Below are 25,265 nucleotides of genomic sequence, written 5' to 3' on the forward strand. Positions count from 1 at the left end.
ATGGCCTCTTGACAAAACTCCGCCGTTTGTGCCCCATCGCGATTCCGTTCCTTCTTGCCGCTGGCCTCCTTACACAGGAACAAGCTGCCAAATAATCGGCCTCGCACTATTTTTTCCATGTTCCTTTTAAAACACTAATTTATTTTCCCTCGCTTACCAAAACTCTCCTTCCCCCCCCCCTCCCTTTTCCTGCGTCACTAACTTCATCTCTCTTTACAACTCCACTGACCACGCTCGCTCATTGTCATCATCAACCACACTCGCTCATCATCATCATCATCAACCACGCTCGCTCATTGTCATCAACCACGCTCGCTCATTGTCATCATCAACCACGCTCGCTCATTGTCATCATCAACCACGCTCGCTCATTGTCATCATCAACCACGCTCGCTCATTATCGTCATCATCAACCACGCTCGCTCATTATCGTCATCATCAACCACGCTCGCTCATTGTCATCATCAACCACGCTCGCTCATTGTCATCATCAACCACGCTCGCTCATTGTCATCATCAACCACGCTCGCTCATTGTCATCATCAACCACGCTCGCTCATTGTCATCATCAACCACGCTCGCTCATGCTCATCATCATCATCAACCACGCTCGCTCATGCTCATCATCATCATCAACCACGCTCATGCTCATCATCATCATCAACCACGCTCGCTCATTGTCATCATCAACCACGCTCGCTCATTGTCATCAACCACGCTCGCTCATTGTCATCATCAACCACGCTCGCTCATCGTCATCATCAACCACGCTCGCTCATGCTCATCGTCATCATCAACCACGCTCGCTCATGCTCATCGTCATCATCAACCACGCTCGCTCATGCTCATCATCATCATCAACCACGCTCGCTCATGCTCATCATCATCATCACCATCAACCAGGCTCGCTCATGCTCCTCATCATCATCACCATCAACCACACTCGCTCATGCTCATCATCATCAACCACGCTCGCTCATTGTCATCATCAACCACGCTCGCTCATCGTCATCATCAACCACGCTCGCTCATCGTCATCATCAACCACGCTCGCTCATCGTCATCATCAACCACGCTCGCTCATTATCATCATCAACCACGCTCGCTCATGCTCATCATCAACCACGCTCGCTCATTATCATCATCATCATCAACCACGCTCGCTCATGCTCATCATCATCATCAACCACGCTCGCTCATGCTCATCATCATCATCAACCACGCTCGCTCATCGTCATCATCAACCACGCTCGCTCATTATCATCATCAACCACGCTCGCTCATGCTCATCATCAACCACGCTCGCTCATTATCATCATCATCATCAACCACGCTCGCTCATGCTCATCATCATCATCAACCACGCTCGCTCATGCTCATCATCATCATCAACCACGCTCGCTCATGCTCATCATCATCATCAACCACGCTCGCTCATGCTCATCATCATCATCATCAACCACGCTCGCTCATGCTCATCATCATCATCAACCACACTCGCTCATGCTCATCATCATCATCAACCACGCTCATGCTCATCATCATCATCAACCACGCTCATGCTCATTATCATCATCATCATCAACCACGCTCATGCTCATTATCATCATCAACCACGCTCATGCTCATTATCATCATCAACCACGCTCATGCTCATTATCATCATCAACCACGCTCATGCTCATTATCATCATCATCATCAACCACGCTCATGCTCATCATCATCATCAACCACGCTCATGCTCATCATCATCATCAACCACGCTCATGCTCATTATCATCATCATCAACCACGCTCATGCTCATTATCATCATCATCAACCACGCTCATGCTCATTATCATCATCATCATCAACCACGCTCATGCTCATTATCATCATCATCATCAACCACGCTCATGCTCATTATCATCATCATCATCATCAACCACGCTCATGCTCATTATCATCATCATCATCATCAACCACGCTCATGCTCATTATCATCATCATCATCAACCACACTCATGCTCATCATCATCATCAACCACGCTCATGCTCATTATCATCATCATCATCAACCACGCTCATGCTCATTATCATCATCATCATCAACCACGCTCATGCTCATTATCATCATCATCATCAACCACGCTCATGCTCATTATCATCATCATCATCAACCACGCTCATGCTCATTATCATCATCATCAACCACGCTCGCTCATTATCATCATCATCATCATCAACCACGCTCGCTCATTATCATCATCATCATCAACCACGCTCGCTCATTATCATCATCAACCACACGCTGTGCTTCCATCGTTGTTTATTTCATGTATTGTCATTGTTAACGTACTGCCAAGCTGGTCGTCAACTCATCTCATCGCACTTTTCCGCTGTTCAAATATTACATTCTTTGTCCGGCCGCCTTGGTTAAGGCGCTGTGTACATTTTAAAATAAGACGAGATTATAAGAATCGTTGACCGCGGAGAGGTCGCTGATGGCTTTTGTTGTCTTACGTGGCACCGCACGCTCTCTCTCGGCCAGGGTGAGGGAATGTCGTACCGAGGCCGCGTTCTCATCGAGCTCATCACCCAACTCGACGCCAAGGTCGACCTCAAAGTGGAGCCCATCTCCAACGACGACCTGCTCCGGGTTGAGGTGCCTTCTTCACCACTTGCTCTACGACGTCTCTGCACGCCCCCCCCCTTCCCCCCCCCGCGCTCGCGCACCGCGCACCCTCGTGGGAAACAATACACCGGCGTCACTTTGAATTGCTGTCTTGAAGATTGTGTGAACGAGGGGCTGACCAGAAGTGGGAAGAGTTGAGGGGGGGGAGAGCTAAAGGGTTACATTTCCCTAGAGTTCACGCAATAGCCCGTTTTTTTATCGCCAATGAATAAGGGAGCCCCCACGTGGCTTTTTGCCCTGATTGCTGAAGTCCGCTGCCTCCAGGAACCTCTGGGCAGCCCTGTGCGTTCATGATGTGCTGCTGTCTCGCCGAATGGATCTTGCGAGTGAGTGTGCTAATGTCTCTCGTTGATTGTGTGAGTGATGTGTTGCTGGTGGCTTCTAGTTTCGTCTTAACAGATGGTGTGTGGGTCACGTCCGGGGGAATGCTGTTCTAATATCCTGTCAAACGGATCCCCAGTGTCTGTCTCGCTGTCGAATGGATCGTACGAGTCAAGTCCTGGTTGTCCTCCTTTGTCTCGTTGTCTCCTTCCTTCCCACCCCTCGCCGGCTTGTCGTACAGAAGTACATGCGGCGCCGCAAGTTCAACCTGTACGCGGCGTTCTACACGGCCAGCATGATGCAGCCGGTGGACGACGCGGTGCAGTTTGAGGTCAGCATCGGCAACTACGGCAACAAGTTCGACAGCACGTGCATGCCGCTCGCCTCCACCACGCAGTACAGCCGCAGCGTCTTCGATGGCAAGTCGTCTTCCTTCTTCCCTTCCCGCATCCAGCCCTTAAGCCGCATACGGCTCTTTCAGGGCTGCTTCGTGACGTTGCTTATTAAGGACGGTCTCGTTACTCGCGTGCATTGCAGCTCTTGAAATATTGATTTACATTTTTTTACCGAATTCGACCCCTGGTCATGGGGAGTAGTTTGACCATACTTCACTACGCTGGTCCATGCAGGTTATGGAGTACCCCCAGGGACCTGGTTCCGATATCACTCGCCGCTAATGGTAGCCATGACCGGGGAATCGAATTTGTGCCGACGGGTCTATAGCGCGCGGTGGACTACCCACAGAGTAGCTATTGGAGAGGCCGCCTCTAATCACGCCACGCTGCCCTGCAGGCTGCCAGTACTACTTCTTGCCGTGGGCGAACACCAAGCCCGTGGTGACGCTCACCTCCTACTGGGAGGACATCAACCACCGACTGCAGGCGCTCAACATCCTCCTCTACACCTACGAGCGCCTGGTGAGGACCGTCCCATTTTTTTTTTTTATCGACGCCAACGTCTGCGTTCGCGTATGCAGCGGCCTTTTGTCAATCCACTGCTGGATGAGAGCCCCCTCCCCCGCATCGTGTGTGTCCTGCGAGATGTTTGACCAGACGTCATGATCTCGTCGGGGAACGCGAGGTGAAGGTAGGGAGGGGAGTATAGATGTTGGCATACAACAGCGGGGTTTGCTGCCTTCTGCTGACACTACTGCAGCAGCCAGATACACCGGGGGTTGCCTAGCCAAGCGCTAGCTAGGTTCAGCCCTGCTTGCCTTCTGTGATCTGATGATCAGGGGGTTATGATCGCACTCCTGTAGAGAAGAAAAAAAAAATCTCTCCAACATCCGCAACATAATGCAATCCTGGCGTAGCCAGCGGGCGCCACAGTTGCGAGATGTTTAACTACCTCGCCCGGTATGCAGGAGGTCGTTGGTTCCATCACGACCCCGCACCGTCGATTAGCACAGTTGGCTACGTACGGTGAGAACATACATGCTGTGTCACCTTTTGGCGAGTGGGGCAGCTGCCACTGGTGGTGGGGAGGAGGGGGGGGGGTTGCTCTTTGATATGTTTAAGATGAGCTGCGATGTAAATCGCTCTGCAATGCCCTGGCATACGTGGGGCGGCTGTCTCAAAAGCCAAGCGTTGCAACCGCTTTGCTTTGAATGTGCCGTGCATTTGCAGGATCTCATGTACGGCAAACTGAAAATGGCTCTGGATGCCAAGCTGCCACAACAGCAGCTGGCATCGGTGTGGCTCAGTCTCATCGACCAGGTGCTGGAAGACTGCAGGTACGGTCGATTTTAGGAGATTCTGCGAACGTTCATTTCGGACCACTCTCTTGTCTTCATGACGGAATGTTTGTTCGTGCCCGGGTAGCACAGCGTTTGACGCGAGCCCCGTTTGAAAACCATACAATGAATTGGTGCGTGCCATTTTGGTGAGGGATCTGTCCGGAATGGGTGTGCGCAGAGACCAGGTAAAGAGATGCCCATGAGCCCTCAAACGAAATTAGCAGCGAATCTCAACTGGCTTTCCCACTCGTTGTCGTTAATGGAAATCGGGTTATTATTTTCAGCGTACAACTATTGTTGGTCGCACAATGGCATGCGTGTTTATTTGCTCGCAATCGGTTTTTGTCTGTCGTGTTGTTCATTGCCTTGAACGACGAGCGATTTGGCGTTTTATTGTTCTTTACGCTCCAATCTGCTTTGCCACTACCACCACCACCACCACTATGACTACCGCTGCTACCATGTCGCGTCTGTCATGTTTGTGCGTTGCCTTGAACAACGGGTGACTTGGCATCAATTGTTGTTTACACGCCAACCCACTTTGCCGCCACAGCATCCCGATGCCGCCGTTAGACGGCTGCGCCAACGTGACCCCCCTGGACGTGCAGAGGCGCAAGCTGCGCATGCTGCACCTGAACCAGATCGTGGAGGGGGCCCGGCGCCTGCGCAACGAGGCGACCGAGGTGGACAAGACGATTCCCGAGATCGAGGATTGGCTCGACATCCTCCGCACCGTGGCCGAGGAGGTACGCGACCGCCGCTCTCTCCGTCCGGTTTCTGCGCGTGGAGTGGGAGCCCTGCTGTGCTTTGAGAGCAGCCGAGCCGTGGTGGCTCGCTGGCGTTGTGCCGTGACTCATGTCATGAGATGAGGTGCCCATTCGGAACTCGCAGAGCAGTGCGCCAACCCCTGTGTGTTGGAGAGCGGCCCTGTGGAATTTGATGTCATAGAACTGCCTCTGAGATCCTTCCCTGATCCACACAGGAGCCAGGATCGCTTTCCCCCTGCGCCCTTCTGCAGGGAAATGTTTTGTCGCATTGCATTAAAGCTCGGATTTTATTTAAGGCTCAAATTAAGTGCAAAGCCAAATTTGAACTCTTGTTTTGTTTTGTCAAATTATGGAGTAAATCGTCACACGGCCCACTGTGTTTATATTCCCGATAGAAGTTCACAAAGATGCGTTGTTTCCTGCAAGCAATGGCACTTGACTCAGCTTCAGTACAGACATTGAATTCGCCCCGTGCCACTGAAGCTCCATGGAGCTCACGCTAATAGTGTCTCCTCCCGCCAGCAGTGGCTTGAGCAAGCAATTTTCAGGGGCTGCACATTTTACCCGTGTGTTTATTTGTTTTGTTACCGCAAAACGCGAGCCCTTGTGTACCATGCCAAAACTTTCCGGTAACGGGGCACAACCAAAAAATTCCACGGTCATCCATTCCGGTGCGACGGAACCGGATGAAAGGAAGAGAAAGAAGGGAAATAGGGCCCTGCTGCCTCAAACAAGTGGAGGGGGTGGGGGGCTTGCTTGAGGGCAGTGGTTCTTCTTCACCTGGGGTGGTGTACGCACCCCCTGGCGGTGCGAGATGCCGTTTTCTGGGGGTGCGAGACATGGCCAGTTTTGTTTAGATGGTAAATCATCAAAATGAGAATTAAGCACGTTAAGTGTGACTACTTTGTCTCATCAAACCCATGTATTTGTTAAGAACCAAAGGGGGTGGGGTAAAATTTGAGAACCACTGCTCCCGGGGGAAGATGAAGATTTAAATGGTGAGGTAAAATGGAGATGGGGGCGGGATAAGAATAAGCACCAGCATATTCTTTGGGTCTTTCGGTAAAGTCGCGTAAATAGGTTCAAAGAAAATAACAAAAAAATAACAACAAAAAACGACGACGTTTCGATCACAACATCAGCGTTCGTTTTTTCCCTCCTGATGACGATTGCTTGTGTTGTGATGGAAACGTCGTAGTCCTTTTTTTGTTATTTTCTTTTGTTATTTTCTTTGAGCCTATCTACGTGACTTTACCGAATGACCCAAAGAATATGAACTCCTGCAGTCAAGAAAGAACGAGCATGCTAAGGAAAAGCCAGGGAGGATGGGGGGGGGGGGGTCTTTACTTAGATTTAATGCGGACTCCATGCATCATCTCTATCTCTCTCGCTGTCTCACCGTGCGCTGTGTAACCGCTTTCTCCCTGCTTGGCCCACACACAGCCTCAGAACAGCCTCCCGGACGTGGTGGTGTGGATGGTGTGCGGGGAGAAACGCGTGGCCTACGCCCGCATCCCCGCGCATGAGGTTCTCTACTCCAGCAAGGGCATGAGGATGTGCGGGAAGTACTGCGGCAGGACCCGCACCATCTTCCTCAAGGTGTGTGCCGACTCTTCCCCCCCCCCCCCACTGAGGCTCACCGTTGGGTTCAGTGCAGTTTGCATATTTTTTGTGCACCCCGGAGGATATCGGCCCATTGAACATGTATGGATGTATGCATGTTGAACTTCTTTTGCACCGTATGTAGCCAATCGTGCTAATCGTAAGTGCGGGGAAGGGCAGCACAGTAAACACAAATCGGTTCTGAAGAAATTAGTTTTTAGTCTAGATTTAATTGTGTGCGTAGCTTCAGTGGCTACTTGCTATCGGACGGGGGAAGGGCGTTCCAGATGGCCGCGGAAGCGCATCCTGAAAGTGCGCAATGCGGTAAGCACACAATGCGGTAAACGTCTTGTAAACATCTTGTAAACATCTTGCCATCATGCGCTGGATTAGAACGAGTGGTGAAAGGTGGCAAGCTGTGGGTGTTGCCACGAGTGTGTGTGTATTCAACAACATTCACACGTGGGCACAATGTTAGTTTAACATGTAGGCTTTCACGACCAAATATTATTCATAATCAAGGATTTTTTTTTGTATTAGATCACGTGACCTATAAATGCGACGTGAATCCACCAATCACCCTGACTAATTGGGCGTGTCGGGGTGGTGGGTGTGTTCACGACACATTTATATTTACACGCTCTCACCCCAAAAACCCGGATGGGGTTAAGTGTTGTCCATCTCACAGTTTGCAGTACAAAGGTCAAGGTGCAGCCCTGCAATAGCTTGCCCACGCCACTGTTAGCAGACATCCCCTTAGAGAGAGCTCTCGAGAGCCCCTTTGGAGGGGATGTTGGCCTCCACTTTCCACACTGAGCGAACGTCTGAAGAGGGTCAGGGAGTACCCACGCTTTTACCGCCACCAAACAACCTAACTGATCCAACTGCAGTGTGCGCACGTTCATTATTATTATCTAGCCTGAGTGTGGACACCCCCCCCCCCCACCTCCCCCGGGCATGGGGAGGAAACAGAAAAATAAAACAACTCTTGACAATGAAATTCCATTACTACAGCAGCAGCTTTACAACTTTTAGAAGCAGCCATTTAGACGGTGTCGACCGTTGCATACAAATGCACGATGGGTAACATTGTGCGCCTCCTCACGGCGCAAGTGAATGGGTTACGTGAGATAGTAAGGCCCGCGGTAATAATTTCACCCACCTTGTTCATCCATTTCCGGATGAAGCCCTGTTATTGTCGCCTGCGTTTCTGCCATGGTCTCAATTCGCCGCTCGCAATGTGCGTTTAAAACTCTGCGCAGTACCCTGAGGACAAGACGACAAACAACAAGATACCCGTGCAGCTGCGTATCCGCATGTGGCTCGGCATGGCAGCCGACGAGAAGAAACTGAACGAATCCTCCGAGGGCAAACTCACCGTGTTCGCCGAGACGGTAAGAGAACGTGGCCCCCCGTGAATTCACGTTTCTAGTGGTGAGAGAGTTACGATCCCGTGAATTCACTCTGAAGCACAAATCGCTGTCTGCTCATAACACCCACCTTAAATCTTGCCAAACGCCACTTTTCACGATTCAAAGCTGAACAGGAAATCAGTAAATTTCCAGCTTGCAGTTTGCTTACTTTGTGCAAACGTATGCGGCCATTTTGTCAAACGATATTTATTGTAATCTAGATTTGAAGTTCCCACTTCAGCAAAAAAAAGTTATTGCTGTGGTTTTCCCACCTGATGATGATTGCTTGTGTTGCAATCGAAACGTCGTGATTTAATTTAATTTATTTTATACCTACGTGACTTTACCGAAAGAACCAAAGAGTGTGATATTTATTTTTTTAAGTTCCCAAGTGGACGGACTTAGCTGGTGTTCCTACCTTGACTTTCCGGTCTCACGGCTTCGCCCTGCTTCGTGCGACGTTGTGCAACGCCAAACTACCACTCGGTTATTTGTCCGTGCTGCGACAAGAATGGATGCTTGATGTAATTTCACTGACGGTTTTCGTTTGTGCCTGCGGCCCCATGGCTGCAGGGCAGAGCTAAATGTACGCGACCTACCGCCTGCTTGCCTAGCCCTGTGTGTGCCGCACTGTGAATCGCAAGTGGGGCCAAGGTATGTTGGTTAATTTATTCATTGGCCGTAAGCCCAAGTGAATCTCGCAGTTGTAAGGGTTGAATATACATTTAAATGTTAAAGTAATTGACTATTGAATTGTACACAAGAGCCCGCTTTTCGTGCAACTGCTGGATGTGTGATTGCCTCCCCCAATCACCCCATGCCTTTGTGGGCCGTGATTGAGTATCTTGACCATACTTCACCACGCTGGTTGGTGCGTGTTGGTGAGGAAAGTGCAGAACGACAATAGTTATTCCTGCACTACCCGCTGCTGTCCACTGCTTATTTTATTCTTGTCTTTTACGCTCAGGTAAGAGATGAAATTGTTACATTGTTCAACTGAGGGAGACTCTTGCGGCTTTGGGGGAGGCTTTCATCCAGCAGTGGAATGATCATGGCCGACGACGATGATGACGACGATGATGAACTTTTCCCAAAAACTTGACCAACCACCTAAATGAGCGCCGTGTGGGTGTGAATGTGTTCAGTACGAGAACCAGTGCAAGCTGTTTGGCAACTGGGGCACGAAAGGCCTGACGCGCCACAAGTGGACGGACGTCACCGGGAAAATTAAACTGAAGAAAGAGACTTTCCTGCCTCCTATCGGCTGGAAATGGGATGGCGACTGGTACATCGATCCAGAGCGCAGGTGAGGTGTCGTCCGGTCCCGAGCGGTGGCATGGATTTCTGTTTGTGTACCTGCACGTCACTCTCTCACTCTGCCGCTTTCACGATTTGTTGCATTGCCGGTGGGCTCATCGGTGCCATGTCCACAATGCAACGAAATATCATTTGGAAACCTCGCAGGGCTGTGCTTGCAACCCTGCGTGTTTGCGAAGAGCCGTGTGAGAGATGCTCGCATTACTTCTGAAAAACCCTTCAAGTAGCCGTTTTAGTTTTTTTTTTACACTGCTTTTCACGTGACTGTCAAAGCAATGTTTTTCAAATTCTTGGTGCTAGATTGTATCCAAATTGAGTGAGAAACAACATGTTAATATGTTGGGTGAATTTTATTGGTGAACGGGCTGAGACCATTAACTCGCTGCAGTTAAGAACCCAGTTTTTTTTTAATTATGTTTTATTAATTCGACATGAGCCCTGGACAACGCGAGCAATAAACAAGGGAAGGCGGCAGGCACAGAAATTCCGCTGGCGGAAGCCGGAACACAGAGCTCATGAGTCGGAGGGACAGGGGGAAGAATGGGCTCTCTGCGAGCGGGAACGAGAAGACAGTTTTACCACACGGTCAGCTACTCCAATTCGAACCCATGATCTCCAGTCGTGCCGGCTCATCACTTTGACCTCTGAGCCACCATGCCCACCTACCTGCTTTATTATTATTATTATTCATCATTTGTTTGCGACGGAGGTGCTAGGTGTGGGCTGACGCCCACTCACACATAACATTGACAAACTTATTTTTATTGCATATCTTGCGCTCTTCCTGTGTGACAGTCATGTGTAAAAGGATTTGATAAATAAATGAACAGGGGTGCTTTCTGAACTAATATAGTACATGTTTAAAATTTGACAGTATAATAATGTGAAGATTGAATCTCAAAACATGGAACCAGTCCATGATTTTTTTGTAATTAAACTGGCTTCTGAACTTTAGTGAGTTGATGATATCAGCCCAGTGACCGATGACACAAAAAAATAGTTTTACAACAAATGTAGTTAATTCACAGCCTAGGGAATTTCAAAGATATATTTCACTGATGTGCAACAAACATTTCCTTCTCTAGCAGGGTGGGTGGGAAAGTGCTGCTCCCTACTGTGTTGACAAAAGGTTACTTGAAGGTATCTTGGAAGTAGTTCTCTAACATCCACTTTTGTGGGCCGTTCTGACAGAGAGAGTTGTTGCCGCTCTGCGGGGAAAAGCGCGACCATTTTTAATTGCGAGATTTCCAGGAGTGTCTTTAAAACCTAAAGCATAGACTCAGACCTGGGATAAATTACAATTGTGGTCATTTAATTTGTAAATAATTGTAATTGTCATTTCAGCTGACAATTGTTGCTTGTAGTAGCAGCAGTGATATTTGACCCAAGGTCTGTGTAACGTGCGTTGCTTACGTACCACGCCGTGTGTGCGTGCGTGCATGTGTCCCGCACAGTTTGCTGATGGATGCGGATGCTGGACACTCCATTTTCGCCGATGAAGTCTTTGAGAACGAGAATCGGATTCCTGGAAGAGATTGGCAGCTTGCCTCTGACCCCTACACAGATGTGGTACGTGTCCTTTGGTACTAGAATTGACTACGTGTGTCTGTTACTCTTCTTATTTTCTTGAAAATTTTAAAACAAACGTCACGTGGGACAGTTTTTTGGGCAGCAGTCCCTCTTCAGAGAAGGACTGCACTTCACAACGTGGTACTGTGAGAATCCTGGAATATTTGAACACAACTTATGTTACCAGATTGAAATTGACAATGAGCAGTTTTCCACGCATGCCAAACATTCGTACGCTACTGCGGTGGCGTATTTGTTTGTGCATTGATCTATCAACCAGGACAACCTGAGTTCGATTCCTGGTCGTGGCTAACATCAGTGACTGACGTGAAGTAAAGTCAAACAACCTCCCCCCCCCCCCCCCCCCCCCCAACCTGCACGACATGGCAAATCCCTCATCCAGCAGTGGATTGACAAAAATGGGTGTACCTGTGTACATGGTGTATTTCGATAATTGTAAACCAGTGTGTTTTTTTTTTCCAGAAAGTTGGCAAAAAATGGTAAAACATTTTTTTAAAAAGTTCATCTTAAAATTGGCGCCGTTTTTTTGGAAGGAAGAGGCTGAATCGCCGTAACTTCCACTGTGATTGTCTGGTTTTTCCCGTCTTGGTCTTGTGATTCGTTGCTCAGAACGGAGACAAGACCCTGCCGAAGGCGGAGCTGGAGGTCCCAGCTGGGTGGATCTTGATGGAGGACTGGAGTGTGGATCTGAATCGAGCCGTGGATGAAGACGGTTTGAACAAATCCTGCTCTTGTTCATCTTCACTTTTATTGGATTATTTACTGCAGAATTGGCTGGCAATATTCCTTTATTATCAGTGGACGGAGTGTCGTTGTTGTTGGCAATTATTCTGTAAATTTTATAGCACCATTTTCAGAGGATAATGAATGTTAAATCAGTAAGTGGAACCGACAAGCGTGGTTATTCACATTCTGGATTTTACCAACTAATTAAAGTACCATTTGAGTAAATCCACTAAACGTGGTGAATTCAAAATCCCAGCCAGTACGGGCTCGTCCTCGCCTGAACCGTGAATCTCTTGTTGCAGGCTGGGAGTACGGGCTCGTCATCCCTCCGGAGACTCGGTCCAAGCAGTGGGTGTCGGCGGAGAAGATGTACCACATGTACCGGCGTCGGCGCTGGTTGCGCAGACGTCGGCGTGACCCCAAGCAGATGGACATCGCCAGACAGGTATTGGCGGGATAATAATCTTGACTTGCTGCGGCCACTCCGCCGCTCGGTATTCGCTCGCTCGCGTAGAGAGCGCGAGGGAGGACGACTGGGGTGCGGGGAGGAACCACGGACGAGCTGGGGGAAACGCAGCCGCACGACGAGCCGGCGCCACCAACAATTGCCCCAAGCTCTCCGGTCCTCTCTATGTTGAGGCGTTATTGTCCAATTAATTAAGTGTTTTGTACGTGGGAGGAAACCACGGAGCACCTGGTGAAAACCCACACGTGCTAGGGGGGGAGAAACGCACTTTCCCATACAAACGGAACGGGTGGAGTTCACCTTTGTTTTGCTGTACTTCCTTCTCCTGGCGAGTCGGGGTATGGGCTCCTTGACGCCCATGGGAAAGGAGTTTCGCTACAGTTGTACGATCTGACAACCCTCGCCTCCCTCCACGGTGTATGATTACAGGCCATGTGTAGCAAAGCCACCACCGTGCAGTGAAACAAGTGGTGGTGGTGTGGGGAGCAGTGGCGTCGTGGTTGGCACGCTGCTCTATGAACTCGGCGACCGGAGTTTGATACCCGCTCACGGCCACCGCCAACACCAGTGACGATTATCGGAACCAGTCCTGGGCCTCGCCTAGATTGACATGGCCTCCAATGAGTACCTGGTGCGGTGTGTAAAGATCGCCACTGGGGATACAAGTGTGTGTTGCTGGCCACTCACCCCCTCATCTAACATGTTGACCATCATAGGTGCGCCTCGCTAACAGCACTTGCCCCAACAGTCTGTAAAGGTTATACAGGGGATCTTTGTCTTTGGAGGCTCTAGAGAGGCAACTGGCGTTGCTTCAGCTCCCCTGCTTACTTCGATGCTGCACGGTTGACGTGGCATTTGGAAACGCGCCATTCCGCTTGGCAATTGAGCGTGTCTCTGCTGTGTTGGGAGCGGTGGAGCAATGGTTATCTCGCCATGGTATGAACCCAACGGCCCGAGTTCAATTCCTGGCCATGGCTAAAGCGAGTGGTATCCTAGCTGGTTATGGCCCTCCCCTATGTTGACTTGGCCTAAAAAACAAGGACCTTTTGTGGCGTCAACATCATTGGGGAGACGAAAGTGGTTGGGGGGTGGGGTGGGGTGTTGCGCTACCTACGCCACCTGCTGGTACGCACCAAACTGACCCAAATAGGCGCTTGGTAAACTGCACTGGCCTCAACCGTCTGTGTGGCTATACGGGGAAGGATCTTGTGTTTGCCTGTAAATTCAGTTCATGTTTGCAGAAGCCCTCTGTGGCTAAACACGGAAGGGTTTTTTTTTGACCACGTACGTGGCCGAACCTGTTTGAAGAAAACTTTAGCCCCATGCCCCGTTTGACTGTCAAAACACCGTCCTTGACGTTTTGTCTTGCTGCGCGGGAGTGGCGGAGATGCTTGGCTGCACTAGAAGGTGCACACGTTGACGTGTGTTCGCGTGCATGCGTGTGTGTGTGTGTGTGTTAAGGAGAGAATTGGCTCCGTGTTACTTTTGGGGAGGTCATTTATCTGGACCTTACAGATCAAAGTTAACTCTTAAATAGATGCTCACCCGCAGCGCTTGCCCGCAATCGTTGTGTCGACCGTTAGGATGATCCACGTGTGGCAATGTGCAGCGATGCACTTGGCACAGACGAACTTATTGAGAGTAACACTAATTTAGCTAGCACATTTGACATTTACACCTTTCTTATAGCGCAAAGCTATCGCGAAAGAAAATGTGTATCACGGAAGAGTGTGGTTATAGTCTGTCAGTATGGGGCGATGTTACCGTGTGATTGTACACATACGTAATACTGCAGTATTAACCAGGGAGCCTACTGGGGCTCAAGAGCAAACCTCTGCAGCAGCGCCAGCCGCCCCGTCAAAATAAATAAATCAATATCCTTCACCGCGCGTGCCGGGATTGTTGCCGCCAGAAAATGGAGAAGCTGGTGACCGAGGGCTGGGAGTACGCGTCGCTCTTCGGCTGGAAGTTCCACCTGGAGCAGAAAAGCACGGACACTCAGCGGCGGCGGCGTTGGCGGAGGTGCATGGCGCCGGCGGAGAGGCTGGGCCAAGCGGCGGTCTTCGCGCTGGAGGGCGCCCTGGTGCGTCGGTGACGTGCCCCGGCGAGACGCAACGGGAGGGCGAGCGAGCGGTGACGGAAAGAAATGGCGCGACGCGAAATCGGCGTGTTCCTTACGGAACCCGGCGACGCGGGGCGGACCCTAAGCGGGGCGACGCGGGGCGACGCGCGGCAGGAATTGGCACGGCCAATTACACGAGCGAAATAAATGTCACGGCACACAACGGCGCGTGGCGAACAACAACAACAACAGCACAACAGCAACATGGCAAACGCAAACGGCTCGCGAAACGAACAAATCCGCGAACGGCACGGGCAGCACGGTGACAGCGGCGAGTCGCGCAGCACAAACCCCATCCCGTGGCAGACTTTCGGATGGCTCGCCTTTTTGCCCGTAACGAGCTCGGTTGTCGTGGTTTTTTTTTTTTGCGCGCCGTGCGTGCTGGCAGGGCGGCGGCGGCGGCGAGGAAGACGACCCCGACTCGTCGAAAGACGACAAAGACGAGAAGAGCGCCAAGAGCGTGCTGGGGGTGAACACGCCCACCATCTCGTGCATCTTCGACAGTGAGAGACGGGCGGGGGGTTGGGGGCGGGTACGGTGGCGGACGCGCGCAGCTCTGCGTTCATTGCAAAGGCCGCCACAATCATTATGGGGGGGGTGGCCTGGACATGATCCCTGGCGGCGTCGGCGGTGGCGGCAGCAATGCAATCTTTGCATCCGCTATGTTTGCAGCGGCCAAAGAGAATCGATCCCCGATGAATTGTGACCTCTAATCGTGACGATTCCGTCGAGTCGCAAGGGGGCGGGAGGCGGTGAAATCGTTCCACGCCTCGTTGGTGCAGTCCTCAATTCGTATTTTGTTGTAAGATGTTCATGAAGAAGATGCGCAGTCTGTTATCGTTATTGTACTGCCCGACTGAATTTCTAATGTTTTTGCAGAACCACACAAATACCATCTTCGCTGCTACATCTACCAAGCCAGGGACCTGGTAGCGATGGACAAAGAGAGCTTCTCCGGTAATTAAAGCTCTCGCGAGCTCTGCTCCGGTGAAGAGAAACGTGGCTACATTCATAATAATTCATAATAAAGGTTTTTGGGTTAATATCGCGTTATTTATGAATGTGTCATAACCCTCCACCACCCGACACGGCCAATCGGCAAAAAAAAGTGTCACGTTGACAAAAGACAAATAGTTCACTACTTTAGCCCACCGGTGTGTTGAAGAGTGAATCCACAACATTTACAGTTTGAGAAGGACGTTTCGCTGGTAATTACATCCAGCATCATCGGGCTACATTGTCAACACTGGTGAATGCTTGAAATGTGGGTTTTAGGAAGAAGCAGATTACCAACAAGAGTACATCGTAAAGGTGGCTGGGTGGCTCAAAGGTTGGAGATGATGAGTTGGCAACCCCGAAATTGCGTGTAATCTGGATTTTTCCTACATTAAAATACCAGCACCCCGAGTAATCCTGAAGTGGGCTCCTCCTCCCTGTCACCCGTTTCCAAACTGCAGAGAATGCATAGTCGAAATAATTAGAATTATATCGTGAGGTGGCTGGCTGGATCAGATGTCCGCAATATTGAACCGGTTGTCGCTGAGACCATAGGTTCGAATCTGGGTTTCAGTTTTGTGTGAATTAAACCGTGTTGTCGCGTGTAGCGAGTTGTGATGGTCTGAGTGGAGCCCAACGAATGTACTGTGCGTTGAACTTCTTTCGCACCGTACGCAGCCAACCGTGCTAATCGGAGGTGCTCGAAGTGGGTGCACAAAATTAACCCCCATCGCATAAGCATTACGCAAGGACTCGCCGCAAGGACTCGCCGCACGGACAAACGAAACCGCGCAGACTCGCCCGGTGTGAGGGGGGGGGGGGGATGTCCCCTCGTCCGGCAGTGGATTGTCAACGGGAGGGGCTGTGCGTGCACGTTATCGATTCGCCGCTGCTCTTTTCCAGATCCGTACGCCGTCGTCTCGTTCCTGACACAGTCGCAGAAGACGGAGACGATCAAGACGACGCTGAACCCCATCTGGGACCAGACGCTCATCTTCCACGACATCGACATCTACGGCGACCCGTCCTCCACCGTGCTCTACTCGCCCAGCGTGGTCGTGGAGGTCTTCGATTTTGACACTTTTGTGAGTGCCTCTTTCAACGCTCTACGCCAGCGTTCTTCACCAAATTTCAGAGGTGGTGGGGGGGGGAGGGGGGAGCACTTTTGCCGAGGGCCGCCACCCATTTTAAACCATTGCGGTTTGATAGCACGATGATGGGGTGGGTGTTTTCACATGTTGTCTATTTTCGGGGGCCGCACATCAGGAGCCGGACTGAAGGGCACCTGTGGCCGCCAGCGGCCCCGCGGGCCTTGCAATGACGATCACCGCTCTACGACGTTTTAAAGCTCTCGTGCGCCCCGGGGCAGCTCGGTGGTAACAGTCGTGCCTTGCAGTGAGAACGGGCCCGGGGATCGATTCCCGACTCGCGCTCGCCTTCCCACATGGGGTTTGTTGATTCTCCGCCGTGTTCTCTTGCGTGGGTTTTCCTCCACCTAAACATTGTGACTGGTATTCACCAAAAGATGCCGATGCCGAAAAATTACCTGCAATTTTACAAGGTTGGCCAGGGAGCTCAAAGGGTCACATCACCGAGCTGGTATCTCTAAGATCCTGAGCGTTTGAATGCTGGCAGCTGCCTCTCGTAGAAAAGCTATCGGTAGTGCATCGTTGGGCCAGAACGCTTTCTTCTTTATTGAACCCAAATCGTCAGCAGTCACAACAGAGGGGGCTCGTGAACATGCAACAAGTAAGGCGAGCGTGTCTAGGGATTGCACCCCCTGGGTTGTCTTTCCTGCCTGAACGGGGACTTGTGAAGGTGTATTGTGTTCCTTTTCTAACCAAAGCAGCGGGAGGAGGGGGTGTGGGGGGGGGCGGGGAGGTTGGGGTGAATCTCGAACGCCACGGTGGCGAGATGGTAACTACCTCACTTGGTTTCCAGGAGGTCATGGGTTTGAACCTGACCCTGACGCCTGTATATTTGGACATGGGGCTTTTTTTCCCAGTATCAAAGTATGAAAAAATAGGAATAGGTTTGACCCTTTTTGGCCATAAAACAGGAGGTGTTAATATGTTCACGCACCAAATAGATACCAATTTAAAGGCAAAAAGTCTGCATTAACCACACGTACTTGTGTAATATATCACCGATGGTTCAGCAGTTTCACTGCTGGATTATTTTTCCCGCCTGAGGACGACCGCTTGTGTTGCGATCGAAACGTCGTGATATATTATTTTTTTGTTTTATTTTATTTTTCTACCTACGTGACTTTACCGAAAGAACCAAATAGTGTAGACCAATCAGCTTCAAAGACAATGCCATATATTATTATCAGAGCATGTTTTTGTTTGCATGTTCACCACTGGTATATGTGGTTAATGCAGGGATGATTCCTTGCAAAAGTTTTTTACTTTGGTGTTTGAGCATCTTAACGCTTGTTTTATTGCCAGAAAGGGTAAAACTTATTCTTATTTTTTCACGCTTTATTTGGAGTTTGCATGTTCTCTCTCCACCGTGGTCGCATGGAATTTTTTCGGGGTCCTCCGATTTTTCCCTCCCGCCTTTTAGAATCAACGTGCATTTAGAGTATTTGGCTGCTATAAATTTCCGCGCGATGAGCCACTTCCTCGAGCTATCATTTGTGCCAGTCGCCTCTCAGAAAAGAGCTGCATAGCTCAGTGGGCCTTACCTCTCGAAATAAAAGTACGTGCGTCAACTTTTCTACACTCTCTGCCGCGCGTGGCGCTGCAGGGGAAGGACGAGTTCATGGGGCGCGCCAAATGCACGCCGCTGGTCAAGCTGTCGGCGTCCGATGACCTGACGCCCAAGTTGGCGTGGTACCCCCTGCAGCAGGGCAGCAAGGACCGCGGGGAGCTGCTCGCCGCCTTCGAGCTCATCAAGAAAGAGAAGGTACGCCATACGCTCGCCTACGCGGTGAAACCGCGGTGACGACGCTCGCCTCGCGGTGAAACCGCGAGCGTCATCCTGCTGACAGTTGTCCTCCCGGCGACTCTACAGGCCGACGGATCGGACCTGCCCTTCCCTCCGCCGAAGCGGAACGCCACCGTGTTCATGGTCCCACAGGGAATCAAACCCGTGCTGCAGCGCACCAAAATCGAGGTGAGCCGCGCAAACGACACGACTGGTCCCAGTGCCGACCGCCCCCGCCCACCTCCCCCCCTCTCAACCCTGATTAGTCGGTCACGATACACGCAGAGGACCACATGTCGTCACCGAGAGTCCGTGCGGTGTTCACAACACACGTGTTTCATGCTGCGTATCGGTGTGAAAATGGACGACATGTGCCTCTATCGAGAATAAATGGCATGAAAATTAATGACACTTTCTCCGTTGTCATTGTGGCAGCTGGCCAGGTGGACTCGGCGGGAGAGAGGGTCCCGTGTTGAAATCCTGTTTGGGGAGTTATCTCGGCCCATCCTCTCTCTGGGGTCGATACAATTAGCACCACTTTGTGTAATAAATCACTTCGAATTTTTTTCTGCACGATTATGGTTGTGGGGATGATTATGGTTGTTACGTGCAGATCCTTGCCTGGGGTCTGAGAAACCTGAAAAGCTACCAGCTGCTCGGTGTGACATCGCCCAGTCTGGTGATCGAGTGCGGCGGAGTCAGCGTGCAGTCGCCCGTCATCAAGAACGTGAAGAAGAACCCAAACTTCAGCAGCCCCGTCCTCAACATGGAAGTGGTAACGTCGCACACTCTCTCGCTCTCCCTCCCTCTCTCTGGGGACACTCATCAGAGTGGCCTCAGAGAGGCCGACGACCAAGGGGAAAAACGCCTAAGATAGATGGTGCGGGAGATGGTTGGGGAAGATGATGGAGGTTCACGTGTTTTGTAGCCCGGAGAAGGGTGGAAAGCGTTGGTTGGCGATGTGTGGTGGCAGCAGCGGCTTGTATGTCTGTATGTAGACCTTCTTTTGCACCATACGTAGCCAACCATGCTAATCAGAGGTGCGGGAGAAGGACCGCAAACTAAACACATGAAAGCAGTTCTAAAGAATTTTGTTTTCTGGCTTTAAGCCATGATGACATCTTGATTGTGGAGGAACCCTCGGTCACCTTTGCCCCCCTTGCTTCATTTTACACTGCCCAGGACCACATGAGGCCCATTGCTTTGAAATGGGCCTGCAATCGCCCATGGGTTAGAGAGACTCGAGCATTGTGCGACGTCGAGGGGGAGGAGGGTAAGGTGGAGAGGGGGAGAGGTCCCAATTTCATTCCTTCACGCAACCACGCTACTCCTCTTTAGAGAATGTGGAGAGAGAGTGAGGGAGCCCGGTTGACTGATGTGATTTTTGGAGATAAAACTTTATGCTGCGGTGCCTTTGGGATAACTGGGAAATGTTAAGGAAGTTGAAAAATCAAGAGTTTTGTTAAACAAAAAAATTATCAGCAGAAATTTACTTTACCGAAAGAACCAAGAATACGATTCAATACTGTTAATTTGCCAAACGTCCTTCAAATTTTCCAATTTTTCACAGGAGCTCGCAGTGAAAAGTAGTGTGATCTCCAACAATGACGTCGGTCATTCTCCCCACTTGTCCCCCATCTGCTCTAATGGACAGTCACTGCCACAAAAGTCGACCCTCTGTTTATACGTTTTAGCTATGGCCATGTACAACCCTCTCTGCACTTTCCCATGCTGACAAAGTAGCCCCCGCTATCAGGCAGTGCTAATAACAACCCGCAGTGAGTTTTTGTTAAAATATATCTTTGCTTACGAACCTATGCCTTACGCAGTTAATTATAATGTTTTGATCGTAAGGAAAACGAGTGCCATTTGTCTTGTTGTTGCGCCTGCCACCAACATGATTCTATAACTCCACCTCCCTCTCCGTCCGACGCAGCGTCTCCCCAAGGAGGAAATCTACACCCCGCCCATCATCATCAAGGTCATCGACAACCGTCAGTTTGGCCGCAAGCCGGTGGTGGCACAGCTCACCGTCAAGGAGCTGGAGGATTTCCGCTGCGATCCGGATGCGGTGGACGGTCAGCTCCCGCCCACCGTGGGAGGTAAGCCGGCGCTCGACAGGTGCGGCTCATGCGGGTGCCCAGGTGGCGCTCGTGGGGTCCCAGCGCTTCTGAAACTATTGACGGCAAGTTAGGCATCATATTGACCGTTGAATTTTAATTAAAGTGGTTTTTGGGCAGGATTTATCGCTGGACGGGGATGATAGTCGGCGTTTGAAACTTGGTGTACAGAGTGACAGCCAGAGGACTGAACGCGCCTCAGAGGGAATCCACCAATAGTGGCGGAGTGTTTTTTTTTAATCGGCTTGTGTGAAGGAGAGCTGAAGGATTGTTGTACCGTGAGAAATGGTAATGGTGTGGGGGGGGTGGGGAGACTCCTTAGTCTGGCAGATTATTGATAACGAGGCCGATAACGAGAACGTCATTGTGGGGAATGAATTGCATCGCAATGAGGCTTGTCACGTTTGCTCGCAGGGGCCGGCCGGGCTCGCGCGTCCAGCGACGTGATGCTCAACATCGCTTCGGATGACAGCAAACCCTTGCTCACCTCCCAGGTGGGTGTGCTGTACTTGTCGGGGATATCGTTGGTGCCGCGGAGATAGGCGTGAAGTACATTTAACTTACCGGAGAAATGTCGTGACAGTCGAACAATTACCGTGCCTTGTATAATTTTTAGGTACATGACTAATTTACTTGTGTAGTTAAAATTACAATTACAACTTTGAACTTGGCAGCTGGTAGTTTTTTTATGTTTCTGAGACCCCCGGGGCCAGGATCTGCACAAAAAAGAATAGGTGATGTTGGTGATTTCCCGCCAGAGATGTATAATTTTCGTGGTGCTCTTATCTCCTGTTTAGAGCCCCGAGCCGGTGGTCAAAATTCCACATTGATATGTTAGTGGAGAGTAGTATCATTTGGACAAACCCACTGTTGACTTACCCCACAATGTGGTAGCTATTTTATCGGCCCCAGAGAGATGATGAGCCGAGTAGACGCCAAAAACAAGGATGTGAACTCGCAACCCTTCCGATTGCGAGCCGCTCACTCTGCCGCCGAGCCAACGTGCCGCCATCCATTGAATGTTAATCACGTGGCTTGCATTGCTTTTGGTGTTGTTATTTTAAGTTACATATTTAATCAGCTTAGGGCGGTTTTATTAACGCTTGTGCAATCACATCGCCATAGGCTTGCTTTGAACATATTATACATCTGAGTGGATTATTATGAAGGCGCTACAATTATTAAACGGGCCCGACCATTGTTCTTCCGACAATTTGATGGCATCGCGCTGAAAATTGGGTTTGAAAACGATGGTGGTGTGGCAAATCTCATTAACAGCTGCGACAGAAATTGTGTGGAACGGTTCGCATGTTTAGCTTTCGTGTCTTAAATGTCTCTCCTGCACCCAGCAGCGCGTTCTGACGAATAGGAATTCCTCGGCAAGGACGCAACGCAACACAAATTTGTTAATCCACTGTTGAGATTTACCGTCTCGGCCCCGACGTTTGTCGGACATGGGGGAGATGTTTGTCCCATACTTCGCCATGCTGGTCAGTGTGGACCAATTCGCCGGTCACTCGCTGCTCACGTTAGCCGTGGCAGAGAATTGAACTCGGGTCTCTTTGGTTTGAAATGTACTCATCCCAACGATACAACATTATTATGCCCGAGTAACTTGTTTCGAAAATCATTTTGCGTGTGGATGTCGAACTTCTTTGCCACCGCCCATGCCGTACGTACGTAGCCAACCGTGCTAATCGGAGGAGAGCATTGGATTTTTAAAAAATGCAATGCGATAAAATATTGTTATTGTTGCGGCAATTATAAGTTACGTCCCACGTGGCGATGGAAAGGCAGCACGTGGCACGAGGGGGAGAAAAAAAACCAACGTCAAGCGAAATCGCACACAGGCAGAGGGACTTGAACGTACAGACCGGCGCCATGCCGCCAATCTGCCTTGCCCGTCGCCTTTCCCGTGTGCACGTGTCAACCGACTCCATGTGTTGCGCACCCCATTCGATTTGCAGTTCTTTGGAAATTTGAGTTTCGCTCCAAGTCCTCTCTCCAGAGCAACGCCAGTCAGCCCTGTATGTATCACTTGTCACTTCGTAGAAAGCTTTGACACGGCTTCCTTCTCGGTTGAAGGGCTGTGTTGCGCATTTGGCTAACTCTTGCTTCGCTTGGCTTTGTACTAACCAGTAGCGTGCGCGCGCGTGTGTGATGTGTTGGTGCTCATAGGTGCTCGCTAACAGCACTTACCCTAACGGTCTGTGTAGTCTATATGGGTGTTCTTTGTCTTTGAGGTTTTGGTGTGTTGGTTTTGTCAATTATTATTTCAGAATACTCTTGGCCTGCCTAATTGCCAGCAAACACTTGATACCAATTGGATCGTTTGATATCAGGAGCCAAGTGGGTTCCATGGCATATGTCCCATTTTGCAGGTGAAGCTGATTTTGGCTTCATAGGCCACGAAACAAGTTGCATGGATCGAGAGGTGTCCTGGAACTAAACTTTTATAATCCACAAAAGTTAATTGTTCAGAAAGTAGGCTTTTGTTTCACAGCAGACTTAGGACTAAGTGGATACGAAAGTGACTTGCATTCATTGTAAGTCACGTTTTTATACGATAAAACTATCAAACGTGCATTGCAAACAATTGTGCAATGAAGCTAGCATGGGACATTTAATGTGTGGGTTGTATCATGTTTTTTTCCAGGACGCCCCACAGTTTTTATACTTTTGTGTGTTGTTCATTGCCCGCGGTTTGAGCAACCAATTGAGGTGAGGGCAGACTTCGTATGAAATCTCAAATTATCCGTCGGAATTCGGGAGAAAAATAAAATAAAAATTCCAGTGGATTGTGACAACGTCCGTTTTAAAACACAAAAGCGCACGACGCAGCCTGGAAGCAATCGGGGGGGGGGGGGGGGGCCGCCCGCCGCGCGACAACGCCGGCATCGCCGTCGATGATTGATCTCGCTCCGTGGGAGGCGCACAACTTCTGGGGGATGCCGGTGGCGGAGGGAGCGATCGATCGTGCCACACAGAGCGGGGGTCGGTCGTCGCTGTCTCCCAGGGATTTCTCGTCGCTCGCTCTGTGCAGTCTCTCGGCCCTGTAAATCTCCGCAGCATGAGGGGGTGTAGTTGGTGTTGCATGAGAGGGCACTCTCCACTGTTTGGTTGTTGTAATTTTTTTAGTCAAGTGTCTTGTTCTAACTCAGAGGGTATTCTGTATGGACTGCGGTGTTGTATGAAAGTTCTTGGCTGCAAAACAAAAACGTGAAAAGCCTTTGCATGGTTCTGAATGAAGGGGGAATGCCGGTGTGTTGTGCATGCAATGATGCGCCGCCTCGTTGAAATTTAAAATAGATTCTTACACTCCGGCACAAGCATCTGAAGCATTTCTGCAGCGATTGATGGATAATTAATTCATGCAAATTGTATGCAAGTCATTTCCTAATATTTAAGCAACAACAAAAAACTACAAATGAGACCAAACAAATGTGAAACGATACAAACGAGTCGATTTTAAAACGTCATAATGAAATAAATAATTATTTGAATCAAATCGTGAACCTCCCTCCCTACCGCCCCCCTCCACCCCGAATCGCGGCAACGAATCAAATCGCTTGCAGACGGAGTTACGAATCGTTCCACGCCTCCCTTTGCACTTTGCGCCGTGACGGTGTGCTCGGGGTGACCACGCCGTCACGCTGCTGATCCGCTCGCTTCTAGATCGACGAGAAGGAGACCGTCGACTGGTGGAGCAAGTTCTACGCCTCCCTGGGCGAGGTGGAGAAGTGCGGCTCGTACCTGGAGGAGGGCAACGACACCCTGAAGGTGAGGGGGGGACCCCCCCTCCTCCACGGTTCGGCATCGGTTGCTTTTTTTTTAAAAAAAATTTGCTGCCGATTTTATGTCTGAATTGTGTCATGAGATTGCGGTGTTGCTTTTTTTTAATTTTTTTTGAACAAACGATTCGGGTAAGCCACACAGGGAGGGCGTGTCAGAATCAGAATCCCATTATTTATGTAGACTGGAGGAATCTGATGAGCTATGAAGCTCTTTTTCACAGATGTCCAGTAGGGGCGGGTCAGAACGTTACAACATCAAACGATACAAAAAACACCACAGGAGTGCAAATTATAGGAAAGGTAAACAAATCACTTAAATATATATACATGTAAAATACAACTACACTTTTTTTAAAAAATCTTACCAGTATGAATGGGAATAGACCACCAGTATAGACACGATGCAAAGTACAATGATTATTACTCGCGTTTTATATTTTGAACCACCTGTCTCTGCCATGTGTTTCAATAAACCATACATCCCTAGTGTATACTTCCTTAAGTCGGATAACCCCTCGAGGCCTGCACTCCTTGAGTTCTCAGGGCATCTCGCACCCCCAGGGGGTGCGTGCATACCAGGTAAAGATCCACTGCTCTCGGGGAAGGACGGGGGTTGGGGGGTGAAGGGGTTGGTGGAGGCAGTGCCGGATTATCTACGTGACTTTACCGAAAGAACCAAAGAGAGGGGGA

At 50.1% G+C, this 25,265-nt stretch overlaps 1 protein-coding gene across 2 annotated transcripts in view; it reads left to right on the forward strand.

The window, feature by feature from the left end:
* LOC116941265 (myoferlin-like) overlaps positions 1 to 25,265 on the forward strand; it is an 88,981-nt gene that overhangs the window by 45,979 nt on the left and 17,737 nt on the right. For both annotated transcript variants that reach the window (XM_076066346.1, XM_076066347.1), the window contains 22 exons: positions 2,533 to 2,646; positions 3,239 to 3,416; positions 3,790 to 3,914; positions 4,623 to 4,729; positions 5,286 to 5,478; positions 6,943 to 7,098; positions 8,364 to 8,495; positions 9,659 to 9,819; positions 11,285 to 11,399; positions 12,030 to 12,132; positions 12,449 to 12,591; positions 14,525 to 14,695; positions 15,123 to 15,237; positions 15,614 to 15,691; positions 16,634 to 16,815; positions 18,482 to 18,640; positions 18,749 to 18,850; positions 19,275 to 19,436; positions 20,598 to 20,763; positions 21,196 to 21,275; positions 22,749 to 22,808; positions 24,457 to 24,561. In XM_076066346.1, the coding sequence (XP_075922461.1) occupies positions 2,533 to 2,646; positions 3,239 to 3,416; positions 3,790 to 3,914; positions 4,623 to 4,729; positions 5,286 to 5,478; positions 6,943 to 7,098; positions 8,364 to 8,495; positions 9,659 to 9,819; positions 11,285 to 11,399; positions 12,030 to 12,132; positions 12,449 to 12,591; positions 14,525 to 14,695; positions 15,123 to 15,237; positions 15,614 to 15,691; positions 16,634 to 16,815; positions 18,482 to 18,640; positions 18,749 to 18,850; positions 19,275 to 19,436; positions 20,598 to 20,763; positions 21,196 to 21,275; positions 22,749 to 22,808; positions 24,457 to 24,561 (2,907 nt within the window). The remainder of the gene's footprint in view (positions 1 to 2,532; positions 2,647 to 3,238; positions 3,417 to 3,789; positions 3,915 to 4,622; positions 4,730 to 5,285; positions 5,479 to 6,942; positions 7,099 to 8,363; positions 8,496 to 9,658; positions 9,820 to 11,284; positions 11,400 to 12,029; positions 12,133 to 12,448; positions 12,592 to 14,524; positions 14,696 to 15,122; positions 15,238 to 15,613; positions 15,692 to 16,633; positions 16,816 to 18,481; positions 18,641 to 18,748; positions 18,851 to 19,274; positions 19,437 to 20,597; positions 20,764 to 21,195; positions 21,276 to 22,748; positions 22,809 to 24,456; positions 24,562 to 25,265) is intronic.

The sequence above is a fragment of the Petromyzon marinus genome, chromosome 11, assembly GCF_048934315.1.
Source record: "Petromyzon marinus isolate PM22_M1 ecotype Great Lakes invasive population chromosome 11, UKy_Petmar_22M1.pri1.0, whole genome shotgun sequence".
NCBI classification, from domain to species: domain Eukaryota; kingdom Metazoa; phylum Chordata; class Hyperoartia; order Petromyzontiformes; family Petromyzontidae; genus Petromyzon; species Petromyzon marinus.